This window comes from Silurus meridionalis, chromosome 29 (genome assembly GCF_014805685.1).
Source record: "Silurus meridionalis isolate SWU-2019-XX chromosome 29, ASM1480568v1, whole genome shotgun sequence".
In the NCBI taxonomy this organism is placed as follows: domain Eukaryota; kingdom Metazoa; phylum Chordata; class Actinopteri; order Siluriformes; family Siluridae; genus Silurus; species Silurus meridionalis.
Window position 1 is genome coordinate 9415271 of NC_060912.1, and position 26313 is coordinate 9441583.

At 36.4% G+C, this 26313-nt stretch overlaps 2 protein-coding genes across 4 annotated transcripts in view; both read right to left on the reverse strand.

Annotated features, from left to right (window-relative positions):
- The window catches only part of myo1g (myosin IG), a 35529-nt gene extending 16549 nt beyond the window's left edge, over positions 1–18980 (reverse strand). Inside the window, exons 1-17 of the mRNA XM_046844429.1 lie at positions 18749–18980; positions 15667–15875; positions 15024–15117; positions 14186–14351; positions 13431–13484; positions 12031–12126; positions 11205–11321; positions 10481–10687; positions 9860–10005; positions 9258–9372; positions 8766–8936; positions 8154–8224; positions 4074–4148; positions 3034–3166; positions 1512–1678; positions 1065–1272; positions 265–488 (exon numbers count right to left, since the gene is read on the reverse strand). Of these exons, the coding sequence (XP_046700385.1) occupies positions 265–488; positions 1065–1272; positions 1512–1678; positions 3034–3166; positions 4074–4148; positions 8154–8224; positions 8766–8936; positions 9258–9372; positions 9860–10005; positions 10481–10687; positions 11205–11321; positions 12031–12126; positions 13431–13484; positions 14186–14351; positions 15024–15117; positions 15667–15875; positions 18749–18843 (2348 nt within the window). The 5' untranslated portion in view covers positions 18844–18980. The remainder of the gene's footprint in view (positions 1–264; positions 489–1064; positions 1273–1511; positions 1679–3033; positions 3167–4073; positions 4149–8153; positions 8225–8765; positions 8937–9257; positions 9373–9859; positions 10006–10480; positions 10688–11204; positions 11322–12030; positions 12127–13430; positions 13485–14185; positions 14352–15023; positions 15118–15666; positions 15876–18748) is intronic.
- A 1764-nt stretch (positions 18981–20744) lies between these two features.
- si:dkey-154b15.1 lies at positions 20745–25672 on the reverse strand. 3 transcript variants are annotated; one of them, XM_046843640.1, is made up of 4 exons: positions 25511–25672; positions 23877–24055; positions 23695–23780; positions 20745–23575 (listed from the first exon to the last, which is right to left on the reverse strand). In XM_046843640.1, exons 2-4 carry the CDS (start codon positions 24043–24045, stop codon positions 22028–22030), a joined length of 1803 nt encoding a protein of 600 aa, XP_046699596.1. In that variant the 5' UTR covers positions 24046–24055; positions 25511–25672; the 3' UTR covers positions 20745–22027. The 3 variants fall into 3 exon arrangements, with proteins under 3 accessions (XP_046699596.1, XP_046699597.1, XP_046699595.1); XM_046843641.1 differs by having other exon boundaries at positions 23877–24058; positions 25507–25672; XM_046843639.1 differs by having other exon boundaries at positions 23877–24058; positions 25511–25671.
- Between the last annotated feature and the right edge of the window lie 641 nt (positions 25673–26313).

The window sequence follows — 26313 nt, forward strand, 5'->3', positions numbered from 1 at the left end:
GAAGCATAATGAGAGAGAAGATAAATGAGAAAAGCATTTTAGAGAGGTACATCAGCAAAAGATTTGTGAATATGTGTGTGTGTCAAATTTTCTGGGTTATCAAAACTATGCGGCTTTCAGCTATGCTGTAGTTAACAAACACTCATAAATTTATTAATGCCTCTTCAAAATAAAACAGTTAACGCTGCCTCTGTTCATTAATGATCTGATGTGTGATTTCAGTAGTGTGTGCTTGCTCGTGTGAGATTTAGGAGGCAAGTGCACCTGCGATGTAGGTGTTGAGTGATTTTGTGGAACTCCAGCAGGGCAGCAGGTGGAGTCGGCCACTCCACGCTCTTCCCGTAGTCCTCCATGTTGCGCACATTAGCAAAGCGTCTTTCCACCTCCCAGAAATGAGCCTTTACTTTGTAGAGCTTATAGCAGCCCATTATGGAGTAGATTGCCCGCATGCGTCGACATCGCATCCGTGCCAAAGCCCCACGCCACACCTACACACCAATAGTCAGGATGGAGAAAGAAACATTAGAGAATGAAAGAACAAACTCATGTTTAACAAGCAAATAAAAGGTCGACAGGTCTATGGGCATATGATATAGTTCACAAAAATATGAAAATAGCGTTAGTTATTTGGATAATAGCCTGAAACCATGAAATATTTTTGTGAATCTATGTTCTATGAAGTTTCACAGTGCTAGGCTATAGTTGGTGGTTTGCCTTGATTTTGGTGTGAGTTTCTTCCTGGAGTTAGAAGGAAACTAATAATATGGACACCATATAAGCAATCTAATTTAACACTGAGGCTAGCAATTTAGCTAGCAAGTACTTTATGTCTTTATTTTGAGACAATATATATAAATGAGACAAAATGATATTGAACATTAGTTGCTATTAAATTATTAATAAAATATAATGGTAATGGTATGGTGACAATATCAAAAAGACTTTTTTTCACATTCGAAACCACACTAGCTTTATAGTTTAAATGTGTGCAAAATATTTTAAAATACAAAAGTGAAACAATTTTGAAAATAGAAAACAAGAATTCAACAAATAACGTCCATCACCTTCTGCAGAAAGAGGACGAGGATGGGAATGAGTGCAGCTCTCTCCTGCTCCAGAGTGAAGAGAGAGCGAGGAGTCCGAACAAACAACTTGGTGTGTCCATAAGCCACGTCTTCCTCAAAGCTGTGCTGGACAATAATGGCCTCCACAGCCTCACGGTCGCTTTCCATAAGGTGATTAGGCCACGTGTACTCACATGTCATCTTATACCTAAAGAAATGCAATGAAAGCTTCAGTTAGAATTTTGCAATGAGAGAAAGTGTCTAAACACATCATGACTGTGAGTAGCAGAGATACTCATTTACAAAGATTTGTCTTCGTTTTTATTTAGAGTTTAAATAAAAAAATTGATAAAAGACTATATACATGTACAATAGTCTTATAACCAGCCCTTGAACAGTTTTGGTCAAATTTGTGCAATATCATTGAATGAGTGTGAGATTTCAGACCTTTGCAGGAAGCGTTCGTAGGGCTGTCTGTAGGCAAAGCCAGCTCTACGAACACGAACGTTTTCCAGCAGGCCGAGGTAGGCCACCTGATGATTGCAGCGTGCTTCATCGAACAGCATTGGAGACTTCGCCTCATTGGGTTTAATGCAGCGCACATAGTACGGCTCCTGCAAGTCGAACACAGATTTTACACACACTGCGATGCACACTTCATGAGAAAGCAATGATGAACGAACCATTCGCTTGGCAGAAAACCCCAGTTTGATCAGCTTCAGCTGGTGACTTACAACTGCATTACTAATGTACATCAGTTTATTAGGAATACAGTGTAACTTTGGGAATTTGCAATAGGGCTACATTTACATTAAATTTACATTTTTGGCATTTGGTAAACACACTTATGCAGAGTGACTAACAACTTAGCAGATCAAATTTAAGGGCCTTGCTCAAGGGCCCAGCATTGGTGGTTTGGTGAGTTCAATGCCTTAACCACTGAGCTACCACTTTCCCCATCTCCACCATGTGTATGGCTACAATATGACATGCACACTAGCTAATGAACCTGGACCACATTTCAAAGTATACAATGATGGTTAAACAAATGGTTGAAAGGCCCCTTTACATAACATGGGAACCTGAGCTTTAAAAAACACTAAAAAACAAAACAGAAGAAGTACTTTAAAGTAAAAATACAACAGTTAAATACAGTGATTCACCACTGAGTGATTATTATGTCATTATATTACAAATAATATTATTTTGTAATAATATGTATATTATTATTTCATGTAATTACTTTGCCTGAACATGTGTGTTTGTGGCAGAAATGGATCTGATAGAAAAAAACGTGTATTTTTTTAGGTACTACTACATTGTCCATAATATTCCAACATAAAAACACGTTGCCTTAATTGTGTAATGTTAAGGCCAATCTGGTAAAAAAAAAAACAAAAGAAGCCCAAATTGCATCAACATTGTATTTCTGTCCAGAAATTTTACCTCGCACGAAAACACTGACACACGGACACATAAGATTATTACATATTATTGTATCCACACTACATGATAACGTGTAAAAGATGAGTAAGGAGACTGTGCTGGTTCAATTCAGGACAGGTGTCCCCAGTGGTCCAGAATAAGAAAATCCAGTTGTCATCTATGACCCAAAAACAGTGTTCGGCTCAGTTTTGTCCCAAATACACATCATGCATGTCTTGAAAACTGTAACTATTGTAGAAAATAGCATCTGCAAATGTCAAAAGATGAAACGTCCTATAAAGCCATCCAACAAATGGTAAACTGTCTCAATAGAGGTTCTAGAGAGATTCAACGCTGCTAAAAATAAATCACAAAGACATTCTTATATCATGTTATTGAAATCCAATGAGAGAGAATTAAAAACTGACTGGACAATACAAATTGTGTCCTAACCAATAGAAAACCTCATATTTCGTACCAACTGAGACACTGCAGAATATCTTATTAGATAATGTTCCTTGGATTTGGAAAATCATTTCCTCACCTTGCAGCCGAGTTTATCAATCAGGGCGATTATGGAGTTCTTGAAGAGAGTCGCAGCAGTCAGTGGTCGCTTGGTCACCTCTGTAATGCTCAGCTTCCCCTCAGGCCACATGTCCTTAAGCACTGGGTCTGAACTGAGGACACAGAACATGATCCACAGTCTTTATATTAAATTTATATCATGACAGATTTTAAAGAAAATGATACTAATACACTAATTATTCACTGAAGGAGGTGAGTTATTGCCATCTCTAAGATACAATAACAGAGGTGTGTCCTTAGTGTTTGTATACATTGAAGGACGTCTGTTTTCTGTTGCTTTAAGATAATGAGTAGGTGGCATGTCTTCTGTGTCTGTACATATTAAAAGAAGTGTGTCCTTTGGGTTTGTCCTCTGTCCCTCAAACCTCATTAACATCTACGAGGTGGCATCAAAAAGTTTCGAGACTCGCTCTGTTTACAAGAAAGTATTTTATTTATCTACATTTACACTATCACTACCAATGCTTCCAGCATTCCTGCCACTTCTGGAATGGGTCCTGGAAATCTTCTTCTTTTCGAAGCATGTCAAGGACCTACTGCAATTTGTGCTGGATCTCCACAATGGTATCAAAACTGCGGCCTTTGATCTGGATCTTCATCTTCGGGAAGATGACCGCAGGAGCCAAATCTGGTGAGTAGGGAAGTAAGATTAAGTTGTTTCTGGTGAGAAACTCACTTGTGAGGAGAGCTCGGTGACAGGATGTGAACTTGGTCAGAGTAGCAAACGTGGTAATGCACACACGGTCTGATTAGCATCATTTTCACAGCTCCTGATGTACACAGGACAATGTCTTTTGGTACACTGGCTTATGGTCGGTGCTCCCTGTAACTGTGCGTGCAGCCTTATGTGGGCATCTGTTGGCGTGTTACAAAACTAGTCTTGAAACTTTTTGATACCACCTCGGATATATGAAATATACTGTGTATATACATATAGAATTAAATCAGTGAATGGCTGATTATGCATAAAGTACAACTTCATACCAGGTGACACTTTACCTGTTATACATCAGTCGCTTAAAATCCTGAAAGAGCGGATCCTTGTTCTTGTCCAGAAATCCTTCCACCGAGTACCTGTAAGAGTAAAAGTGGATCGCTGGATATAAGTGCAAAGCAGTAAAAGCTCTGCAGGCTGATAAACAGCTAAACAGCTCTTAAAATGTGACTCATTCCTGACTGAAATGGCAAGAACTCACACAGAGAGTCAACACTTTTTCCTCAATTTACGCTTCTCAGTAAATGACAGTGTGTGTGAAAAACGTGACATGTACGTCGCTCTGGATAAGGGCGTCTGCTAAATGCCACAAATGTAAATGTAAATGTACAGTGATGTAAAAGTGTGTGAGGCAGCATAAAAAAATACAAATCACCTGAGGGACTGCCACTGAATCAAATACGTTGAAATTAATTATGAAACAATGTAGAAACATGGAGAGGAAATGGGAATTTTTGCTTTGACAAATTGTGAGAATGAAGAGAACCATAAAAAAAAAATCAGTTCTAAAAAAGTGGTTCCAAAACAATAAAAAAAATTAGTTTTAATGCAAACATTACACACACAAAAAAAAATCAGCATTATATATTATATTATGTTATATTATATTATATATGATAGCATTAATCATTGAAACCGCCAAAAAAGGGTATCATTTTTGTACTTTTCCATCAGACTCCATGAGTCACACTCTATCTCAAGTGACTTTATTCTCATTGACTGCATTATGGTTTTCCATTAAGGACTCATAATGAGGCGGAAATGATGGAAGACGCGTTAATTGGAATTGGAGAGAAAGAGAACGAAAGAGCGGGAGGTGGAGAAAATGAATGGATAAAGAGTTAGGAAGCCGGAAAGCCGAATGAGTGATGAAGTAGGTCAGAGTCGGATCAGAGAGTAGGGTCTGGATGAGGGTATATTTAGCAAGAGAAAAGGAAGAATGGCCTGCTTCGGTACAGCCTTAGGGATGCTGCAGTGTGTGTGTGTGCACGTCAATATGTGTGTGTGTGTGTGTGTGTGTGTGTGTGTGTGTGTGTTTTGAGGGAAGGTTGACAACTACGTTCTGACAGCTTTGATCCCTCAGGGATGTTAATGTGTAGTGGGTGTGGAGGCAGAGCGTCTAATAGATGTAGATGTGTGTGTGTGTGTGTGTGTGTGTGTGTGTGAATTCCACAGAAGTAATCTCATTTAGTAAAACGTATTTTTGTAACCATCTGACCCAATTACAAATGACATTTTAAATGACCAGCTACTGTTTGTGTTGAAATGCCTGGATTTATCCGCCTTCGCATCTGCTCATTCTGATCCTGCATTAACATGCCAAACGCACAAAAAAACACACCTTTAAACCTTTTTCTTTAGAACTCATCTGAAGAAAAAAAAACCAGGAGAAATATGAAGTGAAAAATGTGTCGGCTATTTTCAGTGGCAAGCTTTTTATTCTGATCTGTTCCTCTCCTAGAGCCCAAATTAGGACAGAGCCCATGAGTTACAAAAATAATCAGCAATTGCAGCAACTCTGGGTGCTTTCGAAGGCGTTGCGGTCTCTAAATTAACCAGGTTTGCAATTTAGTAGGGTTGCTGATGGACATGGATGTGTTTCTAATGTACTCTCAGTCATATGCTTACTTGTGACTGTCCTCTTGCAGGTATACTCAATATATTGGAGACATAAACAGTGGAGGTGTAACAATATCGCTCTTAGTTCAACAGACCGCATAATGATGTCATTAATTTGACATAAAACACCACATCCTTTCCATAGACAACTTGTTTTTCTATGGAAAAATAGCCACATCTGATTTATATCCACTAAGATGCTTACATTAGACATTATATACACTATATTGCCAAAAGTATTTGGTCACCTGACATTTCCTGCTTTATGTGGTTCTTTTTCAAACAATTATTTTTCTAATAATAAAATTTTGTATTCACTTGAACTTGGAAACCCAAACCTGTTCCAGCACGGCAATGCCGCTGTGCACAAAGTGAGCTTCATGAAGATCTGGTTTACATGCTTTGGAGAGAAAGATTTTGAGTGGCCTGCTATAGAGCTCTGATCTCATCCCTACTGAACACCTTTGGGATGAATTGGAAGGCTGACTGCACCCCAGGCCTCCTTACCTACATCAGTACCTGCCTTTCATAACACCCTTGTGGCTGATAAACACAAATATCCATAAGCACACTCCAAAATCTTGTGGAACATCTTCCCAGAAGAGTGGAGGGAATTTTAAAAGCAAAATGGGACTAAATGTGGAATGCAACGCTCAAAGATCACATGCCAACCTTATGACCAGGTGAACCAATACTTTTGGCAATGTAGTGTATACTGGGGTTCAAAAGTCCATAACCACATCTCAAAAATACAATATTCAATATCCGAAATGTTGCACAATTTCTAGCCCACAAATGAAATTTATGATATTGGCCATGTTTAATTCAATCTTTGAACAAAAGGTCATATATAGATTCACAATTCACTACACCTCCTGTCTCATGTTCCTTACTCTAGGCTGATTGGCTGTTCATGCTCACCATTGTTACCTTTGTTTCACATTTTGGTCTTTGTTGCTTTGTTCATTTTTGGGTCTGTTTTTTTATTGAAACCTGGCTTCATTAAAAGAATCTCTGCAATTGCATCTGCTTTCTGCTTCATTACATGATAAAAAGAATGGCAACCAATCAATCATTTCCACTAGTGTGCTTAGACTTTTGGACACCGTTTGTATATATTCTCGACAATTGTTATGTATCCTAAAGGGAAAAAAAATGAACCTGGAATTGTCTAAAAAATAAATTAATTCTAAAGGGTGTACTTATTAATGAAGAGTCAGCTCTTTTCATAGCTTTCTGCTTGACACACAGTATAATTATAACTAAAACCAGGCTACACAGAAATATATTTTTCAGATTGCATGATGTAGAGCTGTAGGACTCAGGGGACAACATGGCAACATCCCAGGCGGGGAAAAAAAACGACAGTCAGGGTGAAGAGGATTTAACTATCAAACAGCCAGAACGCACTGCTATTGGTATTAACAGAGCTGAGAACAAAGTGAAAGAAAATGTTCATTTGATCATTTTATGATCTATTCATTTTCACGATGCAGCGTTTGCTCAACCAGTGGCCTGTGCAGTCAAAGAAGGTAAAATGAGGGATTCCCATTCACACTTATGTACCAACCAACCAACCAATTCCCCAAGTCCTGCAACCATGTGTGATGTTTACAGTCGGGTAATAAAGCACCATTTTCCAATCCCAGCTGCTGAGGGAGATGACTACAAACAAAAAGTGCATTTAAACCAAGCCCCTATATGAAAGTGTGGAGTACAGTGACATTTTAATTTGAAACGTTCTAAGCAGGCAGATTTTTAAAACCATATGCAAATGCATATGTTCTTCGTTTAAATATATTTACACAGTGCTGTGTGATTCTTGATTCTGATTAGTGGTGAACATACATATGTGGTGAACATACAGTCTGCCAACAGTCTGCCAACCCCACACTGTAAACACTAAATAAAAAAGTATAATGTTCTTTAAAAAAATAAACAATTAAATACATTGATAATTTTCTATCTGAGTGTGAGAATGAGCTGTAGTGATGAAATATGTAATAATGAAATACACATGCCTTCATATCCTTTATTTACTATATATGGTAAGGCTGAAGTCAAATACTCTTGAATGAGGGCCGAAAAAAGAAGAAATGAAACTCATTGTATCAATGAGTGTGTTTGTGTGTGTGTGTGTGTGTGTGTGTGTGTGTGTGTGTGTGTGTGTGTGTGCATGCTGCTTTAGGAAAAATAATCACTTTGGGGTGAGATTACCTTTGCTTCAGATCAGGCCAGTCTTTTGTTGCTACTTTTGCTATATGATATACATGCCCCTCAATCCTTTTGTTTCTTCTTTATCATTTTTCCGTGTTAAATAAGCAAAAATATTGGCTACCATAAGGATTCTGTTCAAATTAGAACATAGTTCACGTTTCACGTTTAGCTTTTCTCAGGTGGCTTTCTTAGTCAGTCCATTTTAAACTAAAAAATTAACAACTAGAAAAAAGGAAGTTGAGACTCACGTGACGTCGCCGGCGTAGTGTCGGATGCGGAAATGACGATTAAACTCCATGCTCTTGTCAGTGGGACACAGCTGGGAGAAAAACAGGACATAATGAATATACTGAACAATAATCCTGTTACCTAATAACAAAAATACACAAATGAACAAAACACAAGAGGACACTTATCAAAATATATGAGAGTACAATTATTGCATTGATTTGAATTTAGAGGATGCGGTTCATCACTTTTTCACAGTTAGTAGATATTATTTTGATGTACACTCCTTTTATTGGGGTAAGAGTTGTCTGTCTGACTGTGTGACTGTGTGTGAATGATGCTCTCTGTTGACCAAAGTGTTCAACTGCAGCACCAGCAGCAAAATTGCACTTTAAAGTTCTGAGGATATCTATCTATCTATCTATCTATCTATCTATCTATCTATCTATCTATCTATCTATCTATCTATCTATCTATCTATCTATCTATCTATCTATCTATCTATCTATCTGTCTGTCTGTCTGTCTCTCTGTCTCTCTGTCTGTCTGTCTGTCTGTCTGTCTGTCTGTCTATCTATCTTATATGCCAAACTGCAGGAACTATGCAATAACAATAAAGTTGTATCTATCTACCTTGCGGGACGTGTAGTGAGGGTGCTGCCCGAGCTTGTTGTTCATGCTTTCGAGGCAGACAGTGTCTGTGACTTTTCCGGCAGTGAGACAGGCCTCATCCAGAATAGAGATGATACCCTTATGTGCCTGTTCCACTAGATCCACGATGATCTGGTTATTGAAGTAGTCGATCTGTGCGAGAGGATAACACGATTGGCATTACTGTGACATATTGCATCATTTAGCCTGGATGAAATCAAGAACAAAAGCAAGTACATATCTGTGTGTGAACATGTGCTGAAGGAAGTGATGATGTAAATATGTGATGATGAAACAAACATGCCTTCATGTCATTTTACTACCATATATGGTAAGGTTAAAGTTAAATATTCTTGCCTGAGGACAGAAAAAAGAAAGAAATGAAACTCCTTGTCGTTCTGTGTGTGTGTGTGTGTGTGTGTGTGTGTGTGTGTGTGTGTGTGTGTGTGTGTGTGTTTTGTGTGTTATGCTCACATGTTGCCAGGTAATTCCCTCTCTATGATACTCCTCCTGCTCCTGTCTGAGAATGAGCTCGATGAAAAGCTGCTGTAGCTTTTCGTTACAGTAGTTAATGCAGAACTGCTCGAAGCTGCAGGAAAACATTACAGCACAACACGAATGACTTAATAAATGCAATATTCTTCAGGAGAAATTCTACATTATAAGTATAACAAACTGATATTTTTGTTGGGCGTAAATAAATTGATTGCAGAAATTTGACAGAAGGTGTAGCATTAAAAATCTATACTATTTTGAACAAAATTTACATAAAAAAAATGTAAAGCCCATAAAAATGGTCACAATGTCATAAGGAAAGCATAAGATACAGTGTGTGTAACTAATATTGTTGTCAAATAGCCATCTAACCCTCTCTTTTGCTATTAGAATGCATTGCACTCTTCTCAAGTGCGACATTATAGGACTTTCCAGCTTCATGTTGGCTTTCCTTTATTGGGGAAACTTGCACAGTGTTGTTGCTAAGTAAGCAATAAAAACATTGTTTTCTCTGTCCTATCTAATTTAATATATTTATCTAATTATTGTGTTTGTGTAATAAATGTGAAACTAACGCTCACCTGTTATTGTCAAAGATTTCGAAACCGTAAATATCCAGCACTCCAATCACTGTGTTTTTGCCATGCAAAGCTGGGTTGTAGTTCTTCACCTCAATCACAGAGTTAATTCGACCAACGATCCAACCAAATAACCGCTCATATAACGCCTACAGGAAGAGAAACAGAGACCTAAAATTAGGTACCAAAGCATAAAAATAACCCTTGCACTAATGTTTTATTGCTATAACAGTATTATAGCATTCTTGGGTAAAATCTATACCATGTGTTTGCATCACTTTAATATACATATTGGGCTTAAACAGGGAATTCTGAAATGTTCAAATTGATTACAATCTATTTGTCTTTGTTTATAAATCCTAATGCATTTAGCTTCCATGAGGTGAAGGATTTTACAAGGGTGAGAGGTAAAAACAAGATATATTGTGTTAAGGGTTCACATTAAATCTCTCTGCTTGTAATGTCTAAAACCAGAATATGTTTAGTAAATAATCATCAAAATATCTATGCATCTGATTTAAATAATAAATACATTTGTGTTTAAGGTGATTAATAATGATGTGATGTAAAATATCAAGATTATTATGACCAGTTTTAAATTCAGTTTGGACAGGAATGGAGCACCTTGGCAAATGCGTCTCGGCCGTAGCTGGCCTCCTGCTCGCTGTGCCCTTTCGAGATGACCTCACCACCCCCTGTGGCCACCGTACGATATAGCAGTGCTTTATACACACTCTCGTCCTCAGACGCTGTGAGCTCAGCAATGTGTTTCACTGCGTCCCCTCCGGCCAACTCCACACTCTCTCCATCACTCACAAACTGCAGGTTTCCCTGAGAACAAGATGGAAAAAGCTCAGGTGCACGGTTCAATCAGAAATATGATATAATAAAAATATAGATTTATTACATTGACTTTTTATTTCATTGCTTAGTGAGTAAATTGTTTTATATTAGAGGTACAATCATATAATCCTATTTTATATGATCTATAATTATGACATTATCCACAGCTTTATGATTGGATAAAGTTTAAAATAAATGCTGCACAAATGAATAAATGAATAAATAATAAATATGTGATATAAATTGAATAATGGGAATAAACGATTTTAATAATTTAATATCTCAGGTATCCAGATTAATTACAATTATTTAATAATAAAATCACTTTCATAATAATTAAAATTATTTTAATATTAAAATATTAATTATTTAGTTTTTATTCAATTGGCAAGTCAATTCAACCATTTTAGTTATAAAATATATTCACTCTAGCAACCAGATGGACCATTTTTCTTCTAAATCTCTCATTACTGAGACTGAAACTGTATTTGATGCTTAATTGTACCAGCAGGAGGATGGTGGCCAGGATTTTGTAGATGGAGTTGATTTCTTCCTGACTGTACCCGATCACTTTCAGTGCACTCAGCACTTCCTTGTGACACCTCCGGTCATCAGTGGAAGTCTGAGAGAGCGAGAGAGAGAGAGAGAGAGAGAGAGAGAGAGTGGACAGAATAATGTAGAAAAGGAGAGATGTCAGAAAGAGAGTGTATATAAGAGTTTGTGCATTGAATGGAATGTGAATGTTAACTACACTAAATGGAAAAGTTTGTGGACACCTGGACTATAAATTTGGTATGTGCTTTTTTACCATCCCATTCCAGACAAAGTCCCTATTTTCTATAATAATATCCTCCACTTTTCTGGTAAGATGTTGCACTAAATTTTGGAGTGTACATATGGAGATTCAGGTTCATTCAGCCTTGAGGGTGTTAGTAAAGTCAGATACTGATGTGGGGTGAGGCCTGAGATGCAGCCAGTGTTCCAATTAATCCCGAAAGTGTCCAATATCTCACTTAAGATCTTCCACTTCAACCCATGCAAAGCATATCTTCATTGAGCTGGCTTTGTGCACATGTTGGAACAGGTTCGTGTCTCCTACTAAAGTGAACATTTTATACTACTGGATCCAAAGGCAATTGTGTGCCTCCGACTTAGGGTTAACAGTCTGAAGAAGAACCACATATGGCTGAAAAACTCAGGTGTCCCAATATTTATATTCATGTAGTCTATGAGAAAGTCCAATGATATTAGTAAACAAAAATAAAATGTGAGTGTGTGTAAGAGAATGATGAATTAGATAAACACATTAAGGTGAAATGGGTAGCGCTTACAGTGACTGAGGAGCCCTGGCTGGTGTACAAGTACTCTGAAGGATCGTTGTTAAGATGGAGGGACTTCAGCAGGTCTTCAGAACCTCCACGTAACAACTAGCCCACACACACACACACACACACACACAACACAATAGCATCGCAATGTTATACAGTCACACTTGCGCTATATTTATTTAAGCAACAATATTTATAACTTTGCAGATCACTCTATTTCTTATAAACCCTCCTGACTTTGTAGCTAAACAAACATCCCCTTAACAGATACTTCTCATTCTGTATATTAGTTCATAAGGGTTTGATAGCTAATAGAAGTGTTACACTATCTGATTGCCACTATCTGCATCAGTTGAGTGCTTCGAATATTCATTTCTTTTTTATCTCTCTTGAAATGAAAGACAAGAAGTGGGAGTGGCCTAAAGCATACTTTTCTTCTAATCTATTATTAAATACAAAGCCTACCACACTGTGAACTCTAGAAAACAATAAAACAGAGAAAAGGAAATGTCGGCACTGTGAGCATGGTATAAATAGCAAAAGCTATTATTTTTCTTGTGCCTGTCTGTGGTATATTCTCAAGCGCTTTATACTAAAATATACACAAGCTGTATTGTGTAGCACTTATTTTGCCCAGCGAGCTTTATATATTGACCTCCTCATGCCTATATAAAAATAAATATCTCACGCTTGCATGAAAGGCTTATTTTATTGTCTGCAGGAGGCTTGATGCACATTACACATCTAGTCATAAGCAGATACTAAAAACAGCATCAAAATTAGGTCATGCCTCCTAATCAGATGTGTATAGCAAAGCCAAACTTTGTTTCTTCCCATAAGTAGTAGACTACACACACACACACACACACACACACACACACACACAAATTCATTGAAGGTTTTTGCACAAACAACTGCTGCCTGCTAAGATTTATTAGATGGATAAGTAATTTGCATTAGCTCACATTTAGCTTTTTGTACAGATCTGTGCTACACTGCTACAATGTTGTGTTGTTTTGTGTTGTGTTGTTACACTGAATGCTGTTTGCACACATTTGCACACATGCACTTTATGTAATATCCTGTGTATTGGTCTGTTTGTTCTAGTTAAAGGTGTCATCTGGTCTTTATTTATGTGGTTTCATGTAGCACCTTCATGTAGTCCTGGACGAATGTTGTGTCGTTGTAGTGTACTAAATATAGTTGAAATGACATAAAAGCCAGTTGATTTGATTTCGTATCCTTTACGCTAACCGAATGCATTAACGGTTCAACCTGGAGAATGTTGGAAACTGTTTCACCTGCATCCAAATGGATTCCTTCATCTCAAAAACAGCATTAATTTCACACAAATCTTTTCACATCTACGTTTGTATACATTTTTATTCTATAGTACATCTCACCTGGTAGAACGAGTGGAAGTTTCTCTCTCCCTCTTGCTGTTGGATGACCCTTGACTACACAGGATTGAAAATGAATGTAGAATGTAAAATTAATGGAGTTAAAAACAACAAATGACTGATGCTCAAGTTCAATTTAACACTCTGATCTCTTAATTCATAATATAGTAATATCCAATATAAACTATTTTATGTGGTGGTGTTGGCGGCTATGTATGAGAGTATTAGAGCTCTGTATTATAAGATGATGTACAGTATATATTAACACCCAGGAGAGCCACAGTGGGCATAGTTCATTAACAGGATAAATTACTACCCACGTTTCACTTCTATGTTTCAACACCTTCCCAGCAAAAACCACATCTATGATAGAGTTGTGAGGGAAGGTCAAAAATAAAGCTGACGCTTTTGAAACTAATGACTAACCACAGCTACATAAGCACGTTCACATATATCTGAGCGTATACTTTCAAGATGTTAAATATAAACACTGACAAGCACACAGGTTTTTTTTTTTTTTGCTGTTCTGTGGTAAAGCTGGAGAAATTCCTGTGTTTATCAGTGACATCTTGTTAAGCTTCATAGCACAGTATCTCAGCCATTGTAATAAACACGTACACAAACACAGAAAAACACAAGCTTATTGAAATAAACAGGGTCGACACTGTTTGCTGTAAAGCAGTGATCATGGTGTGTCTCTTCCAAAGAAACTATAAAGCTGTAATTCTAACTTCCAGTATCTGAGTGAAAACTCTGACCTTCTCCAGCAGATAGTTGTTGATGTGTCCTCCTGTTGGGTCTCCGTTGAAATTAAAGTTAATATCCATGTACTTTCCAAAACGGCTCGAGTTGTCATTGCGGTTGGTCTTGGCATTCCCAAATGCCTCCAAAACACAGTTTGATTTTAGGAGCACGTTCTTCACACTGAAATATAGAAGTATTAGGAATAAAACCTCTAAGCTGTGGTGTTATAGAGGCTTTTACTTGGCACATGTACACTGACACACAGGGAAGTTTATTCTTCCATGATACAGAAAGGATTAAGGGCCTTGCTCAAGGGCCCACAATTGGCAGCTTGGCTAATGATCAAACCAGGTTCTTTTCAATCAGCAACCCAGAGCTTTATCCATCAAGCTATCATGGTTATATAATTGGAGCAGAGTCACTCATCATCCCAAATTTGAACAATGCATGTGAAATTATTGATTGATAATTGACTCAACATACAGATAATTGACTCATCATCCAAATTTGATTATTTACAAAAAACAGTGTTTTATTTCTTTTACAGCTATTTGTAAAACATATTTAAGACTTTCCAGAGAACTTTAAAGCACTGACTGTAGAGATCCCAGCCATACATTATTGAAAGAAATATTTCTTTACAGAAATATATATATTTTTTATATTTTTAAATGAATCATTGGTCTTAGATATATATAGAATATGTTTGAATTGTGTATTACCAATGCCTTTATATAAATAAAGTAGTACCTTATAAAAACAAAAGTCCTGCCACATACAGAGCTTTGGGTTGGAACTAAATATAATTATATTTTAATAATTATTTACAGATTAAGACTTTTAAATCGTTACCTCTCGACTTCTTCCCTTTGGCTGGGATTGGTGATAGCAGCAATGTACTGCATAATGTATTTGCTGGCTTCTGTCTTCCCTGCTCCACTTTCACCTAGAAAACACACACAAATTATTGATCCTGTATGCCTGTAAAAAACGATAATTCTATTCGATTTTGACTATTGAAAAGACATTTCAGTTGCATGTTGTTGATTTTTTGTTGAGTTTTTAAATATGGAAAAAAAGATTTTCTCCAAGTCCAACCAGAGTTTCCCAATAGAAGTCTCCTCACCCTGTCAATGTATATATATATATATATATATATATATATATATATATATATATATATATATAAATATATTTTCAGTTTATTATTATTTTTTATAATTTGTGTAACACCTGCCTGGAAGTCCCTGTGAGTTATCTGGACAATCAGATTTGAGAATTCAGCAGCACTGTGCTATAATTAGGCATTGATAAAAATATAACTTTGGTCTCCAGGTGTAAATATTGAAATGTATTATTTAGTTGCAAGGCATCCAATATAAATATAGTAAAACATATACAGTCATCATGTGTTCTTCTTGAAGATTCACTTCCCTTTTCTAACCAGCCTCTCAAAACTCAACCCCTAATAATCCAAAATGTTTATGTTTGTTACCTGAAATGACTATGCAGGTGTCTTTCGCTCTTCTTTTCATTGCTTTGTAGGCGGCGTCAGCTACTGCATAGAGGTGAGGCGGGTTTTCATACAGCTCTCTCCCTCTGTACGCATCAATGTTTTCCTTCCCATAGATGTCCATCTTTCTGTAGGGATTCACTGACACGACCACCTCTCCAATAAACGTATAGATTCTGCCTTTCTCAAACCTGTAAACACAACAGTTCAACAATGAATACATGAACCGAAAGTATGTGGATGTTTTCATTATTGTAGGTTATTTATACATTATAATTTTGATTTCTTTCTGTCTGACAGAATATTTTATATTTAAGTAATCTGTATTGAAATATCATCTTTTTCCTCCCTATTTTACCTAAATGTAAATTATTTTTACTTTGTTTTTTATTTGTATAGTGCTTTTAGCAATGGACATTGTCTCAAAGCAGCTTTATAGAGAAAAAGAGGTTATAAAGTTAGAATGTATGTTTAGTTCTATTTAAAAAAGAGTTAATCTACTCTTACACGTTCAAGGAGAATATAATGTTTAGCTCATTCACAAATTTTATAACATAAAAAAATATACTCACATAAGAGTTCACATAAAACTTTAACAAATCAATACATCAACTTTAGTCTCAAATTATTTTTAAGGTTTGTTACAGTCTGAGGCATTTCTTTTGCTGTTTTCTATATTTGATGTTTTCGCTTGAAAAGCTGATTTTAGCTTGGATTTGTAGGAGGATTCTACTCAATTTTGTTTGTATAGCACTTTTAACAACATACATTATTATCTCAAAGCAGCTTTACAAAATAGATATAAATATGCTAATTAAATTAATCATTTTAACCCTTAAGTTTTTCCTTATTGGACAAGAGGTTGAATATAAGAAAGAATATGAGAAAGAAACCATGAGAGGAACCAAAATAAAAAAGGGAACACATCCTCATCTGGTTGACTCTTTATTACAATTTTATCATTATTGAGGGGGTTATCAACTGTTCCATGATGGAGTGCAAAACTGTTTGTTTAGACATGCCATTAAATGTATCTCTAAATGGTTATAACTGCAACAATATTCCAAACAATTAGATGAATTATACACTTTGGGATGCCTTGTTAATGGAAACAACAAATCGACTTCCTAGTTTTATTGAAAGAAAAATCAAACCTCACCAAAGATTTATAAGTAATAGCACATTCACTGAGTTACTGAAACTAAGTGATGTATAAATGGTTAATCAAGAGACATCAGTGTTGACAGGTTTATTAGTTTGTGGTGCATTTGTTTATATAAGCACATGAATAGATATGTAGCTTGTACTCTATAGGTAGGTATAGGTTTTAATATGTAGAAAGTAATATTATTATATTATACAGTGTTATTTTGTAAACAACACAATAATACTTTTACTCATCAACCACAAACTTTCACGGGTTGCATTATATTGAGAAAGTTCAACACCATGTCACAATTTTGATTTCTGAATTGGAAATACCAGGAAATCACATGGAGACATGATCCAGTTTAAATGTAGTATTACAGCCAGGAAACATCTACATTTAATTTTCCAGAATGAAATTTTGTAAAAACAAAAAAACAAAGAAAAAAAAAATGCTAACAAGACATTTATAGTTGTTTAATGTGATTTTTTTGCTAACATTTAAGTTTGAAGAAATCCTTCATGATTCTCAAGTAGCAGTTCATGAAGTCCAGAGTTTTACTTTGGTTACTGTGGAACCAATAAACATTTAATCAGGAACGATTACACATATAAATAACATTGGAATCAAATGAAAATTTGTTAAATTTGTAAATGTAAAAATCTTGGCTCTGAAATAAGAAAAATATTATTGCACTTATTGAAATAATGTGCCATACATCTCTTCTACAGTTACTGTTCTTATCACTACGAATGTCTTTAGTACGGTACCACTTAAACCATAGTGTAAGTAACATATTTTCTGATCAACAATGGATCTTGACATAAAATATCAGTAATCTGTTAAACTGGCTACGTAGCAGAGGCGTGACTTTCAGAGTGACATAAACAACACCCACATTTGACAGGAAGTGATATGAAGGTGGGAAGCGAGAACAGGAAGTGCAGTGCGTGGCTCCAAATGACTTGCCTTCTCTGTTTCATACAACACTGGGTGTGTTTGGGCAGAAGTATCAGAATTCTGGGTCAGGTTAACTCATACTATTACAATCTTAAGCAGCATTTAAGTATGTTTGAATACAACACGAATTTGATAGAAACAGAATAAAGATCCCTGAACTATTTGCGATTAGGTAACTTGTAGATTTATTTTAATAGTAAATTTCTTTCATTCAAATATTTGTAATATACACTATCTACCATCATGGAGGATAAAACTAAGCTGTAAATAGATGTGAATCAGATTTTATATATGTAAATAAATGTTGATATTATGTTCTTTACATGAATCTATAATTTGCCCTTCACATATATTTGTATTATTTGCAATTTGACAGTGTCACGAATGTTACATATTAAGCAAACAAAATGTTGTTGTCATGGAAACAATGTAAAACATATAAAATGCAAAGAGACGTGTGATTTTGACTCAAATCTCATGAACGGATGAATCAGGCGAAGACACATGACGTCAGAGAAAGCTCTCTGAGAGGAATTAAAGGACTTAGGCGTTAGGTTGCATCACTGGCTCGTGAAAATTTTGAGCTTAAGTGACTAGAGTCAATCTTTGTTTTGGTTCACTTTAATAACGCACACTCAGCACACGATGCAAAGCGATTTTCCCGCTACTGCTGAACTTTGTAAGCCAGACATTAGTCAGAGCCGAGACAGTACATGTTGGTAAACCCATCCAAATTGAAAGGGAGTGGCCAAGGACCTGAAAAACTACCTTGCACATTGGTTGACCTTACAAATGTTGTGCTTTTCCATTATAAGTTAATAAATAAGTCAAATGATGTTGATGATGATGAATTTGAGTTTTGAAAGTCTCTTTCAAAATCTTGTCAGCTTCTATACTGCACATTGCTTTCATTATCATATTACTTTCATTGTCACAGTTTGTCCAATCTGCTCTTACCTGAGCTTTAGGTTCTCCAGGAACTGCTCCATAGTCACCTCGTCCAGGAGCACGAAGTCTGACTTGCCAAACTCAAAGCCCTCCAGTTCAGCCATCCCTGCAGTGGATGGAGAGACGCGTGGATGATGACAGGAAAGACAGAGAAAAAGAGAGGGAAGTAGTATGAGCCGGTAGAGGAGGCTGTCGTAGTCTGATGTGGGTGTGGTGTAAAAAGCCTTCCTTTAGTTAAACGACGACTGCATTTAGCTGAAAGCTGTGGTTTGTAAGATATAGCACGTCATCCTGTGGTTGGTGTGTGTGTGTGCGTGTGTGTGTTGATGCTGTGTGGTACATTGGCTATGTTGCTGCACAAGAATTTTATCTTTGGGGAATAAACACAAGCATTTCCTGCTTTCAGATCAGTCGTCCAGATGTGTGCAGATGAGGCTTGCGCTTCAAAAAAGCGCTTTAAATTTTGTGCAGGTTTTTAACAGAGGAAATGTAAAGACCAGACGGAACAGTGAAGTCAGACTTTTATCAAAATCAAAAACATGAGACAGACAGGAACTCAATGTAAGGAAGAACAAACAGAGAAGTTCTTCTCCTGCTCTACATAAAGGTCAGCTGGTGGAAGGAGAATATAAAACGAGTGGTTGGTTTATGTGTGTTTTCATTGCAATTTTTTTGAAAGGCAGTAGAATGGTGTAAAATGTACAAAATGGTCCTTCAAATCTAAATGGTCAGAAAGCATTTATCTGGAGTATACTGAGGTGTATATGAATGTGTTTTTGGGTTTGACATGAGTCTGAGGGAAACTTGTTTCATTCCAGCTTTACAAGAAAACTCAGATCAAAGCTGAGTGTTAGGGGTTTTCCAGTCCCCAATATAGTCATATCAAATTACAATATATTTTGTGTAACATCCTTAAAACCAAGATAGACATCTTATTATAACAGCTATAAACTGTTTTCTTTTAAGACAATGTACAGCTTGTTCTTATACAGGAAATTCACAACTTAATGTCCATTATCATTATAATTGGACATTGGTCTTTGCCATGGCAGAAGAATTACAGTTGTATTGTAGTTACATACAAATTGCTGCTACAGGGGACTTCATCCCAAAAGTGTTACATTTTTCTTTATTAAATGACAACAAGCTTTTTTAACTGTCTTTTATTCGACTTGGATACAGTGAGTGTGTACAATTATCTAAAAATTGTCATATTAGCACCTTCTGACAACATCCTCCATTCACTTCTTCTTCAACAAAATTTGAAATGACAAATTCCCTTTATTTTGCTTAAGGTTTTTAAAAAAAATTTAATTAGTTTTTAATATTGGGTATTAATTTCCTTTTACATATGGTCATTAAAAGACCTATGGTAAATCATTTTGGTTTAGCATTTCTACAAGTGTAACAGGAATACTGCTAGCTTGAATGCCTAAAAACCACATTTAATGCCATCTCAGTTTTTTGCCCCATATACAGAATTTATTTTAGCTCTGTCCCCCATTTTACATCCTTGTAAAAAGAAATTGGACTGTTGAAATTTTTGTAAACTGAAAGAGTATTTTTTCCAATGACTTACTACACCTCAATGCCTCATCTGGATTTTTTTTAAGGAAACTGTATGTTGAGTCAATTATCAATCAATAATTTCACATGCATTGTTCAAATATCATTCGTTTGAGAGATTCAACATTAAATCTTTATCAAACATAAAATGTAAGTTGAAAAAAACAATTATCTTCGTAATCTTGAGAGTCCATGCATTAGTGCTCTCATCATAAAGCTGCATTTCCATGAATATTTTAATTATTAAGCAGTTATACTGGGTGGAGAAGGTGGATCCAGTGTTACGAGAACTAGATGGGTTTTATGGTGTCACTGAAGAAAAGCACTCAATTGTTAAATATGGCTTTGCATGTTGATTGGAATGTTGGTTGGTGGATTTTTTATTCAAGTCACAATAAATCATAAAATTTAAGATGTGCTGATTAATGACCTGTAAGAATTATTGTTAAAAATCTTTTATTTTTTTTTTTTTACATTACAAATTATAATTCTAAATAATCAGTGAAAGAAGTAAATGCTGACTTTATATTTACTGTATGGTAAATTATGAAGAGTAGTCCATTGTCCATTGTCCACCATTGTCCCATGGACAGTGAGAATTATAAAGCACATTTTCAAATACTTTTTTCTTATTAGCTTCTTATCATCCATGTTAAAATATAGGTTATAATCACACATGTGAGTTTAATGAATCATTGTCATAGTCCTAGTATAAAATTTGTAGTTGAGGGTAATCAGTTATTATCAAAATCTTCTACAAGTGATGATAAAATGAGATTAGGAACAGTGTTGCTATGAAGACGTGATCAATGAACCCATGATGCATTTCCAAGAGAGAAATGTAGTATAGTTTCAGTGAACTTTATCATTGATAAGGTCTACATGGTGAGCGTCATTTATGGTCATAATGTCTTTATGATATAATATGCAATTATAACAATAAACTGTAACACACCATGCATTCTCTGTACTGATATAACATTATATGATGTGTAACGGACATCAACGTAACCTCAGGGTTAGACCATCCAGTTCAGTTACTGTTCGTATTGGATTTTAATGGTGTTTTATATAACCATTTTATATTTCAGGGTGCCCTGATGTGCATGTTACCTTCTGGCTCTCGCTTTTAATGATGCTTTCATAGCTAGTCCTGGTTAAGTACAACTTGTTAAACCATCACAAGACTAATAGATAGGACCACCCTCCCTCTCTTTGGCTACACAAGCGATTCCTGCGATTCCAGTTCCACTATTACTGCTGATGGCCCTACAAAAACCACAGAACCCAACATGCACTGTATATGTATATAATATGCATCTGTCCCATAAAGAAACCTTGAACAAAAAAGGCATATAATTAGATAATTAATTTTAAATAATTGAATGGAGACGGAGGATCCGCTGTGGCGCCCCCTAATGGGAGAAGCCGAAAGAAGAAGAAGAAGAAACAATAGGCTTACAGCCAGGGAAAAAAGAAGTTGATCAGTTTTCATGACTGTAGTTATTTTTATTCCAGAAAACTCAATCTGATTAGTGCTGATATAATAACAAATCAATATTTTGTTCATATGATGTAACCTATTTTTTGTTTATCATTACAAATATACTGATTATAAAAAAAGAAACACCTAAAATACACACTGTTGATCACTAAAATGTGCTATATAGCTGCATGTATAATCAGGAATCAGATAGTTTGTATTGTATAATTACTTTTTCTTTATTTTTTTCTAAATTTTTTAGGATTTAGATCTAATCGTTTTAGCTTATCCAGGACCTGGTCTGTTCTTGACTTTTTTGGTTGACTTGACATTAGCTCTGGGTCTGGATTTAGTGATTGTTCCTTGGATGTCTTGTTTTCATCTTGAAACTCTGAATTGCGTTTTTTTTGGGAATTCTTGTCTGGAGTCTGTTTATGACCTTGAACCAAGTCCTGAGATTTCCTTTTATCTGATTCATGGTCTTGCAGCTTATAGTGTCTTGGTACAGAAGAGCTCCTGGAATTTGGGCTCCTCTCCTTGGTCCTTCCTCTATGGGGGTTATCTTGTCCCAGTATCTTTTGCTTGACCTCAAAGCTTTCTTTTGAGGGACCCACTAGCTTTAAAACATCCTTGCTCTGTGTGATCAAAACACCAGAGTCTTTACAATGTTGGATTCTCTCAAGGATCTGCTTTTGCTCAGCATTATCAAATTTCTTCAGGTATATTTCTTGGGTGCGTAATGTCGGGCTGATCTCATTAATGGTGTCTAAAAGATATGATTTTGCTTTTTCACAATTTGCTCCTGAAAACTTGACAGTTGTATACTCAGTATTATCTGTTAACGTCATCTCAGTACCAAAGTCCTTCTCAATACACTTAACAGCATCCTGCTTCTGGGTGAGTATAAAGTTTATGGTATCTGTTTCCACTGGAAAGGTTTCCATTCTTCCACTGGTTGACGAAGGACTGCTGTGAGAGGAACTGTCCCAAGTATTAGCATCAACACTTGGACGGCTTCTTGGTGATCCACCCGAGGCAGAAAGTCCATATGATGTGTGGCCTTGCAAGATGGACGAGGATGTAGAGTTTTTTGATGACGATGGAACAAAGTCCACAAGGGGGCTTCTTCTATGAGCAGACATTTCATTGCCTGTGACCTGTTGCTGTTGTGTGAGCAGATAGTTTGGGATATTAGTGTCCACTGTATGGCTTGTACTTCCAATAGAGGAGTAGTAACTGCTGTGAAGACTCCTGGGGGACTTAACCAAAGCTGAATCTTTATACAGTGGAGATGTGTGGTGTACCAGGGCAGGACTAGATGGAGAATTTCCTGATAATGATGATGCACCCTCAGCAAGGAGGCTCCACCTATAAGCATCCACAAAACTGCTTACATTTCTTTCAGTGTAAGGTAAATAACTGCTTTGAAGACTTCTGGGAGGTTCATCAGATGTTGAATCTCTATATGAGGATGATAAGAATGGTGCACTATCAGGAACTGGACGCCAACCCATTTTATCAATATTCTTTGATGTGGAATTGGAACCAAAATTGGGATCCCAAGCAGAGCCTTTGTGAAGAACTGATGAACGTTTACTATGGGATCGACTTCGAAGCTGTACGAGTTCATTGCGTATCAGCTTTAGTTTCAAGAAGGAGCCCTTCAACTGGAGGTGATCTGCACCATATGGTATTACCTTAAAATCATAATAGTCAAGGAGCTTGACGACAGAGTCTTGATCAGAGAACATACTCAAGTCCAGCGTGGTCTCAACTGGCATGTCCACCTGAAACAACACAAAGAACTTAAGACTAAGATGTGGTTTGTTATTTTGGACATGTTGAGGAAATTTGGAACTCTTTTGGACTGGACTGCAAATGTGTAAGAATTTAAATACAGTTTTACCTCAGAAAATTTAGCTTTCTTCACGTGTATCGGATAAAAACTGCTGCCAACGTCTAAAAGATGAGAACACTCCAAGACTCCAGGAACTACAACAAAAGGTAGACAAGATGACTATCTAATGGTTTTGAATGATAGCAATTAAAGACTTTAACTAACATTGAATGTGTATCCATCTTCCATACCTTCTGGTGATTCAAAAACAACATAAGCCTGCCCTGGAGTAGACGTTGGATAAATCACGGTTGAAACATCTCCACCGTTATTCCTCCGCTTCAGGAAGTGAATTTTTAACTGATCAGCCATCCATTCATGATGAGGAACTCCCAGCACTTCAATAACCAGTGGTTCCATGATGACGTTACTGCTAAAAAAAATGAATATGGACTGTAAAATAACAGATAACAAATAACAAATGTTTATTAAAAAGTAGAGTTGGATAAATATTAAATGTGTTATATATGTTTATTAATTCCTTTATACCCTTAATCACCTACAATATATTTTCTTTTTCTTTCGGCTTCTCCCATTAGGGGTCGCACAGCGGATCATCTGTCTCCATACCACCCTGACCTCTACATCTGCCTATTTCAAAATAACTACCTGCATGTCTTCCCTCACCACATCCATGAACCTCCTCCTTTTCTTCCTCTTTTCCTCCTGCCTCATGGCTCCATCCTCAGCATTCTCCCGCCAATATATCCCATGTCCCTCCTCTGCACATGTCCAAACCATCTCAATATAGCTTCCCTCACCTTTTCTCCAAAACGTCCTATCTGCACCGTCACTCCAATTAACTCGCTGGTGGACTCCTATCTTTCAGTCAATGCCACTGTCTCTAAACCATACAACATCGCAGGTCTCACTACAATCCTATATACTTTCCCCTTTACTCTTTTAGATACCTTACTCTTGAAGGTGTCACAAATTACTCCTGCCACTCTTCTCCACCCTGCCTGCACTCTTTTCTTAACTTCTCTAACACACTATTATTTTGCACAGTTGACCCCAGAGAATTAAACTCGTCCACCTTCTCCACCCCAACTCCTTGCGACCGCACCACTCCACTAACTTTCACTCCACTTCTCTCCAGGCTCGTCTTAGACTGCTCCCTACCCTCAACACAAATCACATTATCCACAAACCTTATAGTCCATAGAGACTCCTGTCTGACCTCGTCCATCACCCTGTCTATCACCACTGCAAACAGGGAAGGGCTCAGAGCCGATCCTTGATGCAGTCCAACCTCCACCTTGAACCAGTCTGTCGTTCCTACTGCACACCTCACTGATGTTACATTGTACTCATACATGTCCTGCACCACCCTCACATACTTCTCTACCACACATGAGAGAGTGTTTTAATAGATCAGTACTTTCATATTAAGTACATTTAAAACCGAGCACTTGTGTGCTGCTAATCAAGTACACCACTGATTATTATTAATATTAATAATACGATGATAATAATAATACTAGCAACAATTATAAAGGGAAGAATTTAGATTAAAATGTAAATCGGGTCATTCATTAAAACAAAATACTTATTTAACTCAAAAGAACAACTGTTTTAAAACTTTGTTTTTTTTTTATATAATTTTTTGAAGTCAGCTTCCAGGTGAGTCAATTAAAGGAATCAATCACGAATCAATTCGTTCGAAGGAATCAAATCAATATAGTGACTCATTAAGGTCAAAACAACAAGCGCTTCATGACGAACTCGAACACGGTCACAAACAAAAACCTCTTCAGCTCAGTATAAAAGAAAGACAAGTCAAAGTGCGTGTTTTATTGAGTGATTAAATACAAAACGTACTCACTTTAGTCTTTAATGTGCACGTGATAAACAACATCCGAATTCAGGAGAAAACCGTGACCCCGAACTTCAGATCACTGAACTGAAAGTAAAAGTTGACCTGAAACATAAAGTGTGTGTGTGTGTGTGTGTGTGTGTGTGTGTGTGTGTGCTGTACCACATATTGCACAGGACGCAAATCGCGTCGCTTCCTGTCTCGCTGTGATCGAGTTCCTGTTTATCCAATAAGATAACGGAATGAAACCACGTGATTCAGGTTTTTTTTTTGTTTCTTGGTTTTTTTATTTTAAGTTATTAAAGTTGCTTTAAAAATAACTATTTTGTGCTTTTTTTCTCCCACAGGATTTGACTACTAATTAAATGTTAAATTAGAAAAAAATTAGAGCTATATTATAAACAACAAAATAGTTTTAGATTTCTTGATATTATTTTAAAAGTTTTGGATCGCTAAACCGCCATAAGAGCGAGTGTGTGAATTTTTAATCAGAAATACAATTAATAAACAAACAACAGGTCCTAAAGGAGCAAAGCTCTGAAAACCATGTGTTATCACATCGACTCGTTTAAATGGCAGCAAAAATCAACACGGAAAAAAAAGCTAATTTACATTCATATATATATATATATATATATATAGAGAGAGAGAGAGAGAGAGAGAGAGAGAGAGATATTTGTTGCACACACACACACCACATGCTGTACATATATTTAAAAATGTATATGCACTTGTCAATTTGCACACAATTTCTACTATTTGCACTTCTGGTAGATGGTAAACTTGATACTTTGATATTACAAGGTTGCATC

Excerpts from the sequence above, each read along its gene's own strand:
- si:dkey-154b15.1 (XM_046843640.1), bottom strand. The coding sequence starts at position 24,045 with ATGGAACCACTGGTTATTGAAGTGCTGGGAGTTCCTCATCATGAATGG. Across the intron at positions 23,781-23,876 it reads TGTTTTTGAATCACCAGAAG|TTCCTGGAGTCTTGGAGTGT; the intron begins GTATGGAAGATG and ends CTTTTGTTGTAG. Across the intron at positions 23,576-23,694 it reads AGAAAGCTAAATTTTCTGAG|GTGGACATGCCAGTTGAGAC; the intron begins GTAAAACTGTAT and ends GTGTTGTTTCAG.